The sequence below is a fragment of the Eschscholzia californica genome, unplaced genomic scaffold (assembly GCF_041429995.1).
Source record: "Eschscholzia californica isolate CP2 unplaced genomic scaffold, dmEscCali1.0.p SCAF_1, whole genome shotgun sequence".
Classification (NCBI taxonomy): Eukaryota; Viridiplantae; Streptophyta; class Magnoliopsida; order Ranunculales; family Papaveraceae; genus Eschscholzia; species Eschscholzia californica.
Window position 1 is genome coordinate 248,178 of NW_028238198.1, and position 17,660 is coordinate 265,837.

Consider the following 17,660-nt stretch of genomic DNA (forward strand, 5'->3'; position numbering starts at 1 on the left):
GGACACCAAATCTATTATTTTTTTCCCAAAAAATTCTAATCAAACTACTTTCAAAATATGTGGTCTAACATTTAGATTTTATTAAACCCAAGTTTTTTTTAAAATAAAATCATCCATAACTACTTTCAAATATGATAACTTTACAGGATCATTAGGGACCATATCGTTTTTACATCGTCAAGAGAATTTGATATGTACAAAACAGAAGCACTAGGAGAGAAAGATTCCGAGGAGGAGGACAGGTCCAACTTTAGCCATACTTGTCAGTAGTTGTTGATATCAAAGTATTTGGGATCAGCTGGAAAACCATACTCCACGTTCAACTGCATTCACAAAACAATATCGGCGTTCAAGCAAAACAATCCAAATGGGTCCAACAAATTACAGAAAGTTTTCAAGTAGCAGCTAAAGGGAACCTTGTTAAGTTAATTTCAGATACCTTGCCTTCATCAGCATCTGAATGACGTTGAGGGAACACAACCCTTAAGTCGTTGTACAAGTAGAATCGACGCTGATCTCCTCCAATGTCCAGGCTGTCTACTTGACATCCAGATAAAGGATCAGAATTGCGTCTCACCGACCTGGAACATTTCCTTGGAAATGGACATAGAAAACGAAGATGAAGAGCATAACGTAAAACACGAGCACTGCTTGAAGCTTTCTCCGTGACTTTTGAGTTACTATATTTTAGTTTCCTTTCGGTTTCCTGGCATACACCCAATTCTTCCCCGTCAGTCTTGTTATTATCAGTACCTGCATCGAGAATAAAATTATTCGAACCCTTGGGAGTGTTTACAGGTGAAAAAACTGGGGTACTAATCCCCTCCTGCTGAGATTGAGGAGACAAATCATATTATGAAGTATTACTATTGTATATGAGATTCGCAGAGCCATTTTCCATATCATTAGGAGCGAGTGGTTCCCTACTAAGATGTCCAGGATGACTTTTTCCAGAAGCGACTTGGGTCACCTTCACTTCACTTTTAATGTCAGGGTTTCTACTTTCTCCTTTTTCAGTATTTGAAGTTGGTCCAGAAGAGGCTAGAGTGATCTTTTGCCGCAAAAACGTCTGCTCCAATTGAAAATCAAGAGAAAAAAGATCAGACATCAAATCATCCTTTTAGAGTATCTAGTTGTTTCAGCCCAAAATCTGCAGTTTTGTCCGTGATCCCATTACTTTACCTTAACTGTCTAAGATGTTCGTCTTACGTGATACATGTGAAGTTCTCATGATATGACACAACTTTCGTAGCATTAAAAAGGCTCAGAATTTACAAACAAGCTAACCATCTTTTATTCTAAAATGGCTATGAGGCATTTGAATACTTCAGGAACACAACAAACATGTAATTCTGACACTAAACTTTCTAAGGAGAAGTCGAATTATCTACACCCTCCCAAATACAAGTGCAATTACGCTTAGGCTAGAGAAATTTTACACCGAACATGTGAAGTCGTAGGCTATACATTCTGACATACCTTGGTTCCAACTGGCATGTCACTCAGATCATAGTTGCAAAAAAAGGTATGAAGAGGTGTCTTTTCTGGGTTGCTTAGAACCTGATTGAGCCAAAATAACTAGTCAATGATCAGAACCACATATGTATTGAGTGCATAAAAAAGAGACTATGTTTTATCTACTTTAATTGATTCAGAAACTGACTATGTAATGGCAAATGGAAATTGTGAATCGAAGATTGATGTGGGACGAATTAGTGAGGTTATGTGATTTTATAGTCATGAGACTACTGGTAATTAATGTCTTTCATACCCCAAACTAGACCAGCTAATATATCTAGCAGATCGAAGCACCACATTTATAAAATTGCATTTAACTTTCAAAAAATAGAAGTACGAGGAGCAAGCGTTTCTTCTTCTATATGCACATCCATATACCACTGGAACTAACTTACTTGATCACCAATCAATTTTGAGGGCTAAGAAACCTAGTACCAGTTGTACGCGCCCTTTCACTGGGATACGCAGACGGCTTTTAGCAGCTCGAGAATTGTCATTGCTGAGGGTTTTCTTCATACTTGAGCCTTTGCACTTGTTTGACGGCAAGTTTCCAGCTAGATCAATAGATGCATAATACAATAGGGAGCTATCTCCATCCACACTTGTTACTGAAAATGGAAGTTTCTGCACAGACGGAGAGAAGTTCCCTGCGGTAATGTTCAGAACAGCTAGAAACCCATCAAGTCTCTGCATTTTAAGAAACTAATAAGAGGGAGACACCAAATCAATATCTCTAAGCTTGCCTATGAAGTATATTAGAGTACAAAGACTAACCTGACTGACTTTCCCAGAAGAAAAACACCCTGATAGTAGAGATTCTTCAAATGAGCCAACTAGCGAGCGCCTAACTGGAGTTCCACCGATACTCTTAATCGACTTAGCGGATTGGGGTCTAGAAGCTACAGCAGGTACACAATGCTGACCAGTAACAGTGGCACTATCCAGCATTAATGGATCACAATCTTTATATAACAAATCACGATCTTCAAACGACTTAACTGAGAACCTAAATTCATCTTCTTCCCAAGACAATGAATTGCCTAAGTCAACTCTGCCAACAGAACATCGCATTTTCCTTGACTTGAGGTATTTAACTTCCATTTCTTTCTTCATATCTCTCATTCTTGCAGTTTTCATTCTTTCTGAGAATCTAGGACCAAGAGGAGACAGTGAGAGAGGGGGTGAAATCAACTTTTTTGGGGTTATGGGTATCTCCCCAGTTTGGGATCTTCCCTTGGTGCTTTCTTCACAAGGGTGAAATCTTGATGAAGACGAACAACTACTGAAACATAAATGCTGCCCAGTGTTCTCAATTACTGGGCCATCAGTGAAAGCACTTGAATCTCTACTTGTACTAGAATCGCTTTCCCATTGCGTGCAACTGGGTGGAGACCAACTTTTGGTTTCAAGATAACTGCCATTACCAATGTTAGGTTTCTTATGGTCTTGCGTCGAAGAAAGATTAATATTGTCACTCAAGCGGGAGGAATCAATATGATAACCATCTCTATATATATCCATAGGTTCACCATTAAATTGTTTAGGACAGAGCATTCCATTCAAGGGAGACAAGAGTCGTTTTCTTACAAGCGACCCTCCTCCTGACTTGGTTTCATTATCAGTTACACCACCCACAGTAGGTGAATTAACGCATCCATCCGAGCCATTACCAGACGAATCTGATTTCCATGATTCAAACCCAACGATCCTCGAAACAGGAACATTCCACCCAATTTGAGGTGTAACCCAAGTATGTTTTTTTTCCTTAAAACTAAACCTACTCCTGTGGAAACTGGATGGATCATCGACTGCACTTTTGTGTTTAGAAAGCTGATCAGGGGTTTTTGGTTCCTCCAAGTTGGTCTTTTGTTGAAAATCTTTTAGAGATGAGAACGGAAAATCCCCTGTCTGATAGGTAGTGGTTCCCCGATGGTCTCCATCCGAAAGACAGCTGCTCCCACCAGCAGCAGAATGAGTCAGATATTGGGTAAATGTGTTTGAGGATGCATCAGCAGTCTTGCTGGAGGATGATGGTTGAGGCAAGCCCATATCTACTAGGACTCTCTGTTGCAACTAGGTAAGTTATGATCTACTATCTTTATTTCTTCACAATGTGTGGTTGTGAAAACAAAGTCAATGTCTCTGAACTTGGATATGACATAAAGAGAACATTACTCTATCCTAATTTCTCCTACAATTTAGTAAACATAAGTAAATCCTGCACCCCCAAATAACAAGTACCTGGAATAAGGGAAGAAAGAAGCACCGTCTGTCTAATTAGTGAATTCAGACAATAAAACAAAGGGACTATATATGGTGGGCAATATGAGGGATTTGCATATAAAGGCTCTGTCTGATTCAAAAAACGCTAATTAACAAAAACTCCATCTTTCATCAGTAGATAAAAAATAAACAAGAGAAATGCATCTTAATAAGTTAATGTTAGAAAACTCATCCTAAATAAATAAAAGTGAAGGAATTGAATCAACCATTTCTATGGGTAAAACGTAATCTCGATCTTCTTAATTTGATCCAAATTAACTTTTAAGGGGAGGGGGTCGTTTCGTAACAACACTCGCCTTTCTATTTCTTGTTGTTCTTCTTTCTGTTTCTCTATTCCTTCTTCTGCTGGTCATTTCTCCCATCTCTCTCTCTCTCTCTCTCTCTCTCTCTCTCTCTTCAATGGCTTCCCTCCCTTCTCCTATACTTTACTTCGATGCGACAACGCCAGAACCGCGGCTAACGTGCGCTGACATTGATGCTAACTTCCGCCTTATGTGCTATTTTTTATTTTTTTTTTATTTTTTTTTTTTTTTTGAGAATTCCACTGCGGGTCTACGTTAGTCGTTATAAGGCATTGATGCATCATGGAGATGTAATGAGCACGATAATCGCGCTAATTTAAACTGAGACAGGAAGATGCCTGAAGCCCGACAACAAATAGGCCTAAAGCCCGACAAATTATTACATTATTCATAGCTTAAATTACATATGATAAATCTTGATGACAAGCTTCCACCGAGACACGATCTCACGACCTCATGGTCTTAAGAGGGGTGTCAAACCGTTACACCAAAGGGTGGTGGCCCTTTTGTGCTACTAAAATAGAAGTAATGAAGTTTTAAAAAAGAAATATATAAATGATGAAAAATTAAGTTAAAGTGATGAAAATTTAAGTTTTTAAAAGTAATTAAGATAAGTTTTTTTTTTGCCGAGAGAGAGAGAGAGACAATATCATTTTTTTGATAATTTTTTCTAACCGATCTTATATATTTCGCTCTTCCTGTCTTATAATCCATGTAGAACAGAAAGAGAAAGAGTAAAATAAACAAACTTCTAACATCTTCGTAGTATATACAAGGGTATAATCAGTTTCCGTCAGACATTGACAATTTTATTAAAGATAAGTGTGAAGAATGCATTTTTAAAGAAGGTTTGAAGATGAATTTGAAAGATATAAACTCGACATAGGTGTGAGAGGTGTTGAGAAAAATTCAGAAATATGTTTTATAGAGATACAAATCTCGACCAAAATAAATCCTGAAAGTGTAAAGTTAACCATTAAAAACTACTGTATTCTAAAAAAGAAAGATATCGGGGCTTTCTCTGAGGGAGGAGAAAAGTTATAGGGGAACAAAAGTGGGTCAGTTTTTCCAAAAACAAAAAAAAAAAAAAAAAGTGGGTGAGTGGAATTGATTAGTGGGACCGTGACCGCGATAGACTCTTACTAACTTTTCTAATCATACTCGTAGGCCGTAGCTAACTAGAGTGGCATTTTGGTTATTTGTAACAAAATCTTTGTCCAATTTCATTCAGAAAAAAATATAGATCGAAGAAGAAGTCCCCAAACGGCAAGTTACCTTCTCCCTCCTCCACTTCACTGCTACTTCGCGGGTATCCCCAAACTACTTTTACCGGCAAAATCTTCACCGGAATACCACTAATACCAACCGGAGAAAGTTCACCTGTTGATTCTATTTTCTTTGATTACTTGGTAATGTGACGAAGAAGAAGAAGCTTTAGTAGTTGGTGGTGTCTTTTGATGAGGTAATAGATAGAATGGGTTGCGTTCTTGGTAAAAGTTCAGAAAAACACGGTACCGGTGGTAAGAAACCTACTACTGATCAAGTTTCCGAACAACTGAGTACTACTCGCCCTAGAGTTAAAGACCAATATTATTATTCTTCTTCAGATGGAGGAGTTAAACAGATTAACGGCGGAGTTAGGGTTAAAAAAGAAACTCTAGTACTAGGAGGAGGAGGAGGAGATTATTCGACGACATCCATAGGGTTAAATCATTCGCTTCTTAAAGTTCAATATGGTTGGCCGCCTTGGCTTTCTGCGGTTGCTGGTGATGCAATTGTTGGTTGGACTCCTAGACGAGCTGATACCTTCGAGAAACTTGATAAGGTAATTCATTCTTGATTGATTAAAACCCTAATTCATTCATTCAAAGATATCTTCTTCTTTTTTTTTTCAAATCTTATAGGGCTTGATTTTGATTCTTGTTTTTATTTTAGATTGGTCAAGGAACTTATAGCAATGTTTATAAAGCTAGAGATCTTGTTACCGGAAAGATTGTTGCTTTAAAGAAGGTTAGGTTTGATAATTTAGAACCAGAGAGTGTGAAATTTATGGCAAGAGAGATTATTGTTCTGAGGAAACTTGATCAACATCCAAATGTTATTAAATTGGAAGGACTTGTTACCTCAAGGATGTCTACTAGTCTTTATCTTGTTTTCGAATACATGGAACATGATCTTGCTGGCCTTGCTGCATGTTCAGGAATCAAATTCACACAACCACAGGTTCTCTTCTAAATACCCTCCCTCCCATTTAGTCTTAGTTTAAATGTGGCATTACCTTGATATATTGTGTTCTAATCAAATGTTCTCATAATTGATTAAATGCATGATGGCTATAGAAGTTCTAAAATTGTTGTTTAATAATTCTTAAGTTTTTTGGAATGGCAGGTCAAGTGCTATATGAAGCAACTGCTTTCTGGCCTGGAACATTGTCACAAAAGAGGTGTTCTTCATCGTGATATCAAGGGGTCAAATTTGCTCATTGACAACCAAGGAGTTCTTAAGATTGCCGATTTTGGACTCGCTTCTTTTTATAATCCCGACTACAGGCAACCTATGACTAGTCGGGTTGTTACCCTTTGGTACCGCCCCCCAGAGCTTCTTTTGGGAGCAACATATTATGATGTTGGTGTTGACCTCTGGAGCGCTGGCTGCATTTTAGGGGAGTTGCTTGCCGGGAAACCAATAATGCCAGGAAGAACAGAGGTGCTTCCTTCAACTTCACTTTTTCTTTTCTCTTTTTTCTATTAAAATTATATGCTGGTGACATTGATACGCCTTAATTAGGACATCTGTTATAGTTTTAAGCCTTATGAATATCTTTTTTTTAACCATTTAATTCATTCCTGTCATGATCAGGTAGAACAGCTTCACAAGATCTTTAAGTTATGTGGATCCCCACCAGAGGAGTACTGGAAGAAGTCGAAGTTGCCACATGCAACCATATTTAAGCCACAGCAGCCATACAAGCGCTGTATACTAGAAACATTTAAAGATTTCCCACCTTCTTCGCTCCCTCTGATTGAAACTCTTCTTTCAGTTGACCCAGATGGACGAGGCACTGCTTCATCTGCTTTGAAAAGTGAAGTTAGTGATTTTGAGCTGTAAAAGCTGTTAATTCGTAAGATATCTTTAACTCCTAAAAGAAACATATTCTTATCTGGGTACCTTCTGGCTGCAGTTCTTTACCACAAAGCCTTATGCATGTGAGCCATCAAGCTTGCCAAAATACCCTCCGTGCAAAGAAATGGACATGAAATTGAAGGAGCAAGAAGCTAGAAGGTACACTATCTTTGTCTCGGCATTTTCACTTCTCAAGTACTCTGTGAAATGAAATTCGTAAAAGATTGTTTCTTCTGTTTTCCACAGACAACGAGGCCTGAGTGGTAAAGGAAATGTTGGAGATGGCTCGAAGAGAAGTCGAACTCGAGATCGAGGTGACCGAGCCATTGCAGCTCCACAAGCAAATGCTGAGCTCCAAGTAAATGTGGATGTAAGTTCGGATGAACTTTTACTTTTATTGGTTTTTCGTTTAAGTTCTTAGTTCAAGTCATGGTTTCTCATTTAACTTGTATGCCGTCTCCCGCTTCTCCATGGGTTGAAGTTTCATTTTAATTTGCCGAGACCTAAAAATCTCGAAGTTATAAGTACAACATTAATGGAAATCCATCAACTGGTTGAACTTTGAGATCTCACGAGTAGATTTCGCTCTTAACTTCAACCATATGAATGTGGCATTGTAGAAGAGAGCCCAAGAAATTGGAAGGTCAGGATAGTGTGTCTAGTCAGCTGAGTCGTGTCAATTTTGACCTTCGAAAGGTCTCTTAGGTTAAAAGTGCCAATGCTCCTCCTGCTCGCCCATTCCGTATAGATCTTACTTTGCAAACTGTAGTGTTTGTCAATAGATGAACAAGGAATCCCTCTAAGCTTACTCAATGTTTTTATTTCTTAACGTCAGAGCTAATGAATTTGATCGCATTTTGTTCTCTCTTTTCCTCCGGCAACTGAATTTGTTCTCCGGTGTGTTGTTTTCCAGCGACGGAGGAGACTACTTACAGAAGCAAATCATAAGAGCAAGAGCGAGAAGTTTCCACCTCCACATCAAGATGCAACAGCTGGGTTCCCACAAGATACATTACGGGATGGCTCCATATCATTTGTTGCACCTGACACTTCTTTTAGCTCAGCAATATTTGAACCAAACTTGTCAAGAATCCCACACTCGAGTTCTCTAAGAAATTCTTCAGCTGTTGGAGAGAATAGGAGAAGAACCAAGAGAGAAGATCCTCAAATGGCACCTTCACGTTCTTTCATGCATGCATTTAAGCCATCTTCAATAGGACGATCAATGGAACTCAGATTTAAGGGTAAACAGTCTGTTCCCGAGGTTTTCGGCAGCTGAAAATGAAAAAGAGCATTTGATCAGAGTCTACTGACTAGCTATATATATTTTTTGGGGTAGGGAGAGAATAAGTTTCCACTATAGCTTTTGTTACATTGAATCGATTTCTTTCTTGTATCATCAATTAAACATCATTCCATCTCTTAACAAAAAAAAAAAATTAAACATCATTCCATGAGCAGAAAAAACTTGTATCTGGTCAGGTTGTATAGGTTCTGAAACTACAGATGAACAAACCACTTGCATAAGGAAAATTGATGTTTTCAGTTGATCTGCTTCTTGTCATTAGAGAAATGTTCTTTCAGAGAGACAGAAAGGAAAAAATAAGCAGCAATCATTCCATCAGAATTTCAATATTAATATTATCGTAGCCGTGACATCTTGTATCTTGTTCTCCCAATGTTACTTTCCAAAGAATGTTACAAGTTACAACCCTTGCCTTAAAAGAGTTTAACCTGATGGACCCTTATTTTCTTAAGGAGAAAACATCAAAATTAGTTGGGGAGGCAGTGCTCAAAAATTATAATGAAATTATTAACAAATCCGGCTCAAATAAAATGACGAAAGGATCGAAGCTTGAGATGTCAATGCTTAAGTTATGCTGCTGCCGCTAGTGGAACTGATCGGTAGCATGCCCTCTTTGCTGCTCGTACGATGTCTTCAACCTACACAAACAGGACCGATTTTAAGCACATTGTTTGAAAAGATGAGCTCATGAAAGTAGCAGTGTGCATATATATTTATATATATATATATATATATATATATATATATATATATATATATAGAGAGAGAGAGAGAGAGAGAGAGAGAGAGAGAGAGGTTTACCTGAGGCACAGCTATTCTCTCAAGAGTTGCAGCATAAGGCATGGGAACATCGGCTCCGGCAATACGTTCAACTGGAGCATCAAGATACGCAAAGCTTTCCTCCACAACAGACATACTGTTTGAAGAACCATTGCTCAGTGATAAATATGTGTAGAATATAACTTCAATTGGTGTCACTATGCAAATAAAGGAAAATAAAACATACCAGATCTCTGCACCAACTCCATGTTGAGGTAAACCTTCTTCGACAGTCACCAGTCTGTTGGTTTTCCTAACAGAAGCATTGATGGTGGATCTATCCAGTGGACGAATTGAACGCAGATTAATCACCTTCAATTCCAAAAATTTGGTCAGTTGTTTTCACAACTAATTGAAAGAGAAATATCTAGAAAAATTTAGTCGAATTTCACACCCATATTGAAATCACTGAAATATTGAGAACTCCTATATCTAGAGAATATGTTTTACCTCGGCACTAATTCCTTCCTTCGCAAGAATATCTGCAGCCTGATATTTGTTAATAAGAGTTAGGTTCGGTTTAAAAATTATATATGCAACTAATATATTGGATAAGCATCTCCAACATTGCATCTGATTATACTAACCTGAAGAGCAAAACCCACCATCCTTGAGAAAGCTGTAATTGTTACATGCTTCCCTTCTCGTTCAATCTATCAACATCAGACATCACAGGAGAGAGGGCAAGAAAATGGTTTAGCCGTACATCCCACACAATGGAACAGAAGAGATGATGATAATTGATATGGTTAAGCCATTTCTTGTAACACATACCTTAGCCTTTCCTATAGGAAGGCAGAAACTGGAATCAAGAACTTCAGCTGAAACAGGGAAGGATTCACCATATCTGGAACATTATATCAAAAACACTAAATTCTTCGTTCATTGGATTGCACAATTTGTGGATAGAAGATTAGAAGGAAAAATCTACTTACAACAACTCATTTTCAAGGAAAATAACAGGATCAGGGTCTCTAATAGCAGCTTTTAGCAGGCCCCTGGCATCTTCAGATGAGTATGGAGTGAGAACTTTCAAACCAGGGCAGGAACCATACCAGGCTGCATAACACTGGAAAATGATTCCAAAGTGAGCATCACTCTAATGGTATTGTCAACTTGTACAACAAAATACCATTCTCGCGATTTGTCAGTAAGAGAATCTTAAGTGTATAGAATGAAAGTTGAAACAGTGCCAGATACTAAAAACCACGAAAGATGTATAAAGCGTATCACCCCCTTTGATCTTTTTCTTGTATGAACCATTAACGAGTTTATATTCGATTAAAAGGAATTAAAATAAAAGAGAAGATATGTATCACTTATATTTTATCAGGAAAGTAACCCAGCATAAATTGATGTAGAAGAAGATTCAGAGCTGTTCACCTGTGAGTGTTGGGCACCAACCCCAGCAGCAGGACCATTTGGACCTCTGAAAACAATAGGTACATTAATCTGACCAGCAGACATATAGTTTGATTTTGCTGCAGAATTAATGATGTGGTCAATTGCCTGCATGAAATTCCAAGATCAGCTCTTGTAAAAAAATTCAGGTGACTACATTAGAACACAAAAAATAGAACAAGGCGAATATAACCATATCATCAAAACTTATGGCTTAACTTACGATGAAACTTTGATCTGAGTACAACTTGCATAATAACTGAAATTGTAAAAGAGCATGGCACAATTTAAGATCGAAAGTGTATATCTCATGCTAATGCTATCACTTCTGGGCTCTAAGTTCATATTGATCTTCAAAGTTTTCAATGCAGCCCAAAGAGTGCAATAATCTAATCACTCGGTTAACGCCATAAGTTACCAGAAACGGGATACGCTCCGGTACGAGTACGGGGTACGGATACAGGGTATGCTAATTAGATGTTTCCGATTCGCTAGGGGGTATAATTATTCGCAAATATATATATATCACTTAAAACCGATGAAAGCAATATTCACACTTTGTAAACCCTAAATATCATGTTTTCATCTTTTTTTCTTCTTGCAAATAGGTATGCCAGATTTAGCGATCTGATTCGCGTACCCACTCTAAAAGAGTACGATCGAACCAGATCGGAGTTCGCTCTCCAAATGACCGAATCTGGTAACTATACTTAACGCTATGGCAGTGTATTGTCTTTTAAACACAACACTCTATTGTACGTGAGCAAAAAGAATAACACATTAAAAACTGACATAATGGAGAGGTTAAGCTACTAGTCACAGTTATATATTACATTTGAAAATATGAAATTTTGTTACCTGTCCAGTTCTCATGGTATTAATATATCCAACTTACCCAAGACATGGACTTTCACCGTCTACCAGAGCATCGTAAAATTACATAAACAAAAGAATAAAGAAGTCAAACCTGCATGGAGAAGTTAAACGTCATAAATTCTACAACAGGTCGAAGACCATAGTAAGCTGAACCAACTCCAATGCCAGCAAAACCAGCCTGCATAATGCAGAAAATATGCATTCAATTACACCAGAATGAGAAGAACTTATAGCAAGCTAAAGCACATTAACAAAACACAGCTAATAATAGAAATGACTGGCTCAGTATTAGAACAAAGAAACTATGTTTTTTTATTGTTCATGTATTATTAACAACCTCTGTGATTGGAGTATCAAAAACCCTCTCAGGACCATACTTATCCAAAAGCCCTTTGGAAATCTACACAATAAGCAGATAAAATACGTAAGCATTTCAGTGAAGACTCAAATAAGAAAAAGATACATTTACCCGGCACAAAATAAATAAGGTTATTATTTTACTGTACATAACTAACCTTATATGCCCCTTGGTACTCACCAACCTGCAAGTAGGAGAGAGAAACATAAGAAGGGGAAATTATATATTAGAAATGTTCTAATAGGATCTTACTGTTACCACTATACCTCTTCACCCATCAAATAAACTTTTGGATCAGCAGCCATTTCCTCATCGAGTGCAGAATTTAAAGCATCACGCACTGTCATCTGTGGAAAATTATGTTCCAGAAACGGTTACATTAAGCAAATAAAAGCATAAACAAAATATTACTCTTCATAATGGATTGGCAGACAACAATCCCAAGTTGTGCATGGCACCTATGAAAATCAAGTTCATGTGTGTGCTACTGTTCTAGTTGCTAATTTTCAGAGTTTTGAACATAATAGATGATAGTCTATACTACTACTACTACTACTCTACCCAGCTTTCGATAAAGGTAGTTTCAGTAGGCTGTGTTTAGGAATTAAAATTCAAAATGAAAAGAAAATAAAAACGAGACATAAATAGGACATGATTATATGATATGCAACTACGTAACAAGCAACTAGACGCATATCAAAACGGAGCTACCTATCTATAGCTTCCATTATATTGAAACCCACCCAATACACATGTTTGCAATTTTTGTAGAACCTCGATTGGATATTTCTATTTGAAATTCATCAGAATTTTATGACATGATGATTGAATATCGTTCATGACAATTCTGAAAAACTCTAGTTAGTGTGAAAATAGGAAAGGATAACAAGACACTAATTAATTAGATTGCAGCACTATCGTCGTCGAACACAATATAAAAAGAAAGCTAAGAAGACAAGTGCAAGTAAAAGATTGGTGCGATAATAAATAAAAAAACCTCTTTTGCTGCTGTTGAGTAACTATTGAATGCAGATACAGAAGGAGGTAGAATCCTCTGCAAAGATTGCCCTAGAATCTGAGTGAGTGTAACACAACAAAAATTAGTAAGTGAAGAAGAAGAACAAATTAAAGACAAGGTGGTGGTGGGGGGTTGTTGTTAATACTCCATGTGTTTACCGGAGCAGTAAAAATTGCTGAACCAACTCTCCGTCTAACAAGTCCTCCTAACATCTTTCTTTCTTTCTCCCTATAAATAAATAACAACAACACCCTCAATGAATGAATGAATTAATGAATGAACCAACAACTTGTTAAGCTTGTTTCAGCAGTAATCAAACTATAAATTGAAAACAGGTGGTAACAAAATAGATCCAACTAAATACTTATAACTGTAATCAAGTTAAGAGAATTAGCGATCTAATAATAGATAATAAAGAAGATCCGAAACAGGAAGGAAGAGAGAGTAAAACCTAGATTGGAATCGCCGTCGGTCGGGAACAGATCCAGAAGGCCTGCTGAAATAGAAAGAGAAAGTTGGTGGTAAATCAACTGGGGTGGGGGGAAGGGGACTTTTAGATGGTCAGTAGTAGGTAGTCGTCAGCCCCCCTAGAGGGAAAAAAAGAGAGGATTGAAACTAAAAATAAAAAACAGAGAGAGAGAGGAAAAAGAAAAAAAAGTTGCGGTGGAGAAATGAATCCGATTGTCGGACAGTCCGTAGCATACGATCATCATGACTGAGTATGTATGTGTGGCAAACGGGCTGGGCTCTGATATGTACATAAGGCCTGCCTGGGGTTAAGTGTTTGGGCTTTCGTACCCCGAATCTTTTCCTTCTACTTTGGGCTTTGGGCTTTAGTGTGAACTAGTCTGACTTTGGGCTTTGGGTTTTAAGTTAATGTTTTAGACCTTCTGAGATCAATTCCAAGGCTAATAATTAGCTCTCTCTCTCTCTCTTTTAATAAAACTAAATAATAAATTTTTACTATTTTCTACTCGCCAGGGCCAGGGGTTATAAGTTCCTTTTTTTTTTTTTGTTGAACAGGGGTTATAAGTTCAACAAAAAAAAAAAAAGGGCCAGGGGTTATGGCCTTAACAAGATTGGTGTTCTTGTATCACCCTTAAAGACCATATGCTATGTATCAACAAAATCTACGAGTGTGACATTCATTACGTTTGACTATTCCATTGCCCTTTGCTTTTGTGAAAGAGAAAATGACAATTTAGGTTGATAAACTTTTCATAATAACTAAAAAAAGCCTACATCTATTACTATTGACTAGAAATTACCAAAATATTATGGGTAATGATAAATGAAATTCAAAATAATTTGAATAATTATCAATTAGGTCAATTTTTAATTTTTTGATTCCTAAAATCTATTATACAAAACACATCCTTGTGACTAGGACACAATAAATACTCCTAGATGTGACTAGGACAAAAGAATGGTGAGTTGGATGCTGACTTGGACACCCACATAAATCCATTTTTTTAATCTGGACCGTTCAGTCTAATCTAAACTATAAAGCCCCTTGATCTTAGCCGCTGGATCCTACTTGACACAGGTCAATTGAAAAGACTACGTTAAATACTTGCCGTTTAAATCTCTTCCTCTTCTCTTCCAAAAAAAAAAAACTCCCCCCATTTGAATTCTCACATATTTCATCTTCTTCTCTAAAAATTCGTTCTGGAAAGACCAGCCCATTGCTTCCTCTCCAAGCCTTCTCTCTTCATTTCGCCCTAAAATTGAAGTAGACGGTTTGAATCGATGGACCAATTGGATTCAATAGAGCCGTCAATCGAATGGGTAACCCTATTCTTTTTCTTCACTAATCAAACTAATTTTTCATTCATAATCAAAATCTTTCAAGAGAAGTAAAACATCAGTTGTTACAATCTTCATCTCGTTCTTTACTTAGCTCTATATTTGTAATGAAGAAGGCCCTAATCAGAGGTTACAGTTTCATTTTCCTAGCTTTTCTTATATTTACTACTTCTTGATTTAAATTTTATTTATGGTGTTCAGGATATATCGAGGAGTTCTTCCTGATGGTAGAGCAATTACTGTTAAATTGATGGATCGAGCTGGTAAACAAGGGAAAGATGAGTTCAAAATGGAGGTTTAGTAAATCATACCTTCCCCAAATTCTTCCTTTTTTTTTTCTTGAACTTGATTTTGTTTTGGTAAATAATGACTAAAGTTCTTTGTGTTTTTCCAATTTGTAAGTGGAGTTGCCGAGTCGTCTCCGTTCTTCGTATTTGTTGGCTTTAGTGGGATACTGTTCCGATATCAATCAATAAATTATTGGTGTATGAGTTCATGGCAACAGAGGTATACTTTTAATGTTTTCTCTGTCTTTCTTGTTCCATTTCTACTTATATCGGTGTGTTTCAATGTGAAAAGAAGATCCCTGCTTTAATTGGTACTAACATTTGTTCACCTTTATAATTCATAGTTTATATGTGAATGATTTCTTTCTCCCTCTTTGTTTTTCTTTATTGAGTTTTTTTAATCACAAAATTGAATTGCTCCATTGAGGGTGTAAGGAAAACAAATAATAAAATGAGCTCAAGTATGCATTTCTCATTATTGATTATAAAGAAAAACATCAGAATAGTTGTACCTAATCACAGTTGTAGTTATATTTTCTATGGATCGTTCAGTTTTCAGTAGTTTCACATTCGTAGAAACCTTGAATCCTGCCTTTCTTGAAGTAAAAGAGATTTAGAGCTAAATTTAGTTCTCTTTAATGTATTTAGACAAATGGGTTTTTCCTGGATAAATACCAAGGTGAAATTTAGGTCATTGTGAAACATGAAACATGATTTGCTGCCAACTATGTTGAAGTTCTGCATTGTCTTTACATAGCTAGGTACAACTATTTGTAATGAAGAAGGCCCTAATCAATGGTTACAGTTTCATTTTCCTGCCTTTTCTTATATTTACTACTTGTTGATTTAAATTTTATTTATGGTTTTTAGGAAACCATCGAAGAACGAAACAACTTAATCAGGTAAGAAAACTCCAATATAAGGTTACAGTTCCTGAATTATATTAGATTTTTGGTTGTTTCAGAAAATGAAACTCCAATAAAAGATTACAGTGAATTATTTTAGATTTTCTGTTGTTTCAGGAAACGATTTGAGGGTCCATCGACTTAATTAGGTAAGAAAACCTTAATCGAATGTTACAATTTCACTTTCTTAACTTTTCTTGTAGTGACATTGATTTCCTGGCCAATTAGTTCCTGATTTAAATTTGATTTAAGATTTCTCAACTAATAAGTTGAAGGACGCAACGACTTAATAAAGAGGCACTTGAAGGATGAAATTTCCTTTATGTGAACTTATTATGAACTTAACCACTTGTTGCTTCATAGATGATGTTTTTCCTTCAAAAACCTAATCACATGGTAGGAGGATATCATCTTTAATGGAAAACAATAAAAACAAGACTACCATTCACACCTGAAACTTCATTGTATTTCCTTAATACTATCTTAAATGGAAAACGAGGTTGTTTCTTTAGATGAAGTTTTCCGTAAAGTGCCCTGTATATTCTTCATTCTCTAATATCAAAGTTGTAGTCCTATCGTTGGTGTGCATTGAATTGATACTATGTGAGCCACATTTAGTTAAATTATTTTAGTGGTCTGCGGTGATATGATCTCAATAAATATTCCAACTTTCTTTCCACGGTCCTTCATTGATTCCATTTGTTATGAGGTTATCGTGGGGAATGAAAACCAAATTTGTTATCTCTGTGCATTATTTATTTTTAGAGCCCTCTTCTCTTTTTCTGAGAAAGAAGAATAGGAACGAAAGAAATAGAATTGCAATAAGAAAATGAAAAATACGAAATCTAGGCGGTTTAATGTGTTAACGGAAGCAGATGTTGATAGAGTTGCTGCAAAATTCACTTCCAATGATTTTTAGGTTTAGTTTCATAAGCATGAGGGTTTGACAGATCATTCTGAAGCCAAGCTTCTAATTATAAATGGTGGGTTTCTCCCTCAGCTTTCAGTAAACTTCTTGTCTTTCCAGAATGACTGTCTCCTTATTGTCTTTAAGCTATCACCTAAACTTCTGTTACATTTGGCTTGAGCATTTGTTCCGGAATGATGTGTTATCGTAAGAAAACATGTATTAATAACATATTCTCTAACTGTTTTTTTTGTTGACATAACATATTCTCTAACTGTTGGAGATGAGATTTTGTAGTTGAGGTAAATTTATTTTCTTTTTCAATTTTTCATCTCAGCTCAACCTTCTTATTAGATATGTCCAAAACTAAACTCTTGTTTGGACTCAACTCTTTGAGTTTTCGACTAATAGTGATATTTCAAAGATTTGCTAGAGCACATGTCCCAACAATTCCCGTAGTTGCTTATCCCCCGCCTTAGCGCCTCTACTGCCACCACTCTCACTTTCACACTTTCACTCAAACTTCTGTCGCTCGAGGTTATTACTGAAAGGGTTGTAAGGAATCTAGAAGGGAATCACAGATAAGATAGAAGACCAGGTTAAAGACGTCGTTGTCCTAAACCTGCAACCAGTAACAATGTAAACATCTCATTTTTATCGTCAAAATAATTTCTTTTCTCCCTCTTTGTGCGTTATTCAAGACAATGATGAATTGGGTTAAACACAGCTGAGTGTAACGATTTAGGTTTCA

The 17,660-nt window shown here is 36.7% G+C and overlaps 3 protein-coding genes and 1 long non-coding RNA gene across 5 annotated transcripts; 2 read left to right on the plus strand and 2 right to left on the minus strand.

Moving 5' to 3' along the window:
• Window positions 1-60: 60 nt before the first annotated feature.
• On the minus strand, window positions 61-4,393 carry LOC147562810 (uncharacterized). 2 transcript variants are annotated; one of them, XM_086673089.1, is made up of 7 exons: window positions 4,098-4,393; window positions 2,293-3,759; window positions 1,954-2,205; window positions 1,480-1,560; window positions 868-1,069; window positions 440-753; window positions 61-323 (listed from the first exon to the last, which is right to left on the minus strand). In XM_086673089.1, exons 2-7 carry the CDS (start codon window positions 3,565-3,567, stop codon window positions 264-266), a joined length of 2,184 nt encoding a protein of 727 aa, XP_086529215.1. In that variant the 5' UTR covers window positions 3,568-3,759; window positions 4,098-4,393; the 3' UTR covers window positions 61-263. The 2 variants fall into 2 exon arrangements, with proteins under 2 accessions (XP_086529215.1, XP_086529223.1); XM_086673097.1 differs by having other exon boundaries at window positions 4,008-4,266.
• Window positions 4,394-5,233: 840 nt separating this feature from the next.
• LOC147562811 (Protein kinase superfamily protein) lies at window positions 5,234-8,776 on the plus strand. Its single transcript, XM_086673175.1, has 7 exons — window positions 5,234-5,928; window positions 6,039-6,326; window positions 6,492-6,809; window positions 6,963-7,190; window positions 7,285-7,385; window positions 7,473-7,596; window positions 8,140-8,776. Exons 1-7 carry the CDS (start codon window positions 5,578-5,580, stop codon window positions 8,503-8,505), a joined length of 1,776 nt encoding a protein of 591 aa, XP_086529301.1. The 5' UTR covers window positions 5,234-5,577; the 3' UTR covers window positions 8,506-8,776.
• A 53-nt stretch (window positions 8,777-8,829) lies between these two features.
• On the minus strand, window positions 8,830-13,706 carry LOC147562812 (pyruvate dehydrogenase E1 component subunit beta-1, mitochondrial-like). Its single transcript, XM_086673186.1, has 15 exons — window positions 13,456-13,706; window positions 13,163-13,232; window positions 12,984-13,061; window positions 12,253-12,333; window positions 12,144-12,170; window positions 11,966-12,028; window positions 11,720-11,806; window positions 10,735-10,860; window positions 10,287-10,420; window positions 10,126-10,198; window positions 9,939-10,004; window positions 9,802-9,840; window positions 9,539-9,663; window positions 9,334-9,448; window positions 8,830-9,170 (listed from the first exon to the last, which is right to left on the minus strand). Exons 2-15 carry the CDS (start codon window positions 13,214-13,216, stop codon window positions 9,102-9,104), a joined length of 1,137 nt encoding a protein of 378 aa, XP_086529312.1. The 5' UTR covers window positions 13,217-13,232; window positions 13,456-13,706; the 3' UTR covers window positions 8,830-9,101.
• Window positions 13,707-15,015: 1,309 nt separating this feature from the next.
• On the plus strand, window positions 15,016-16,902 carry LOC147562813 (uncharacterized). The gene is made up of 5 exons (XR_015236087.1): window positions 15,016-15,105; window positions 15,213-15,317; window positions 15,968-15,999; window positions 16,120-16,151; window positions 16,852-16,902. It is a non-coding gene; the product is annotated as an uncharacterized LOC147562813 (long non-coding RNA).
• The last annotated feature ends 758 nt before the right edge of the window (window positions 16,903-17,660 follow it).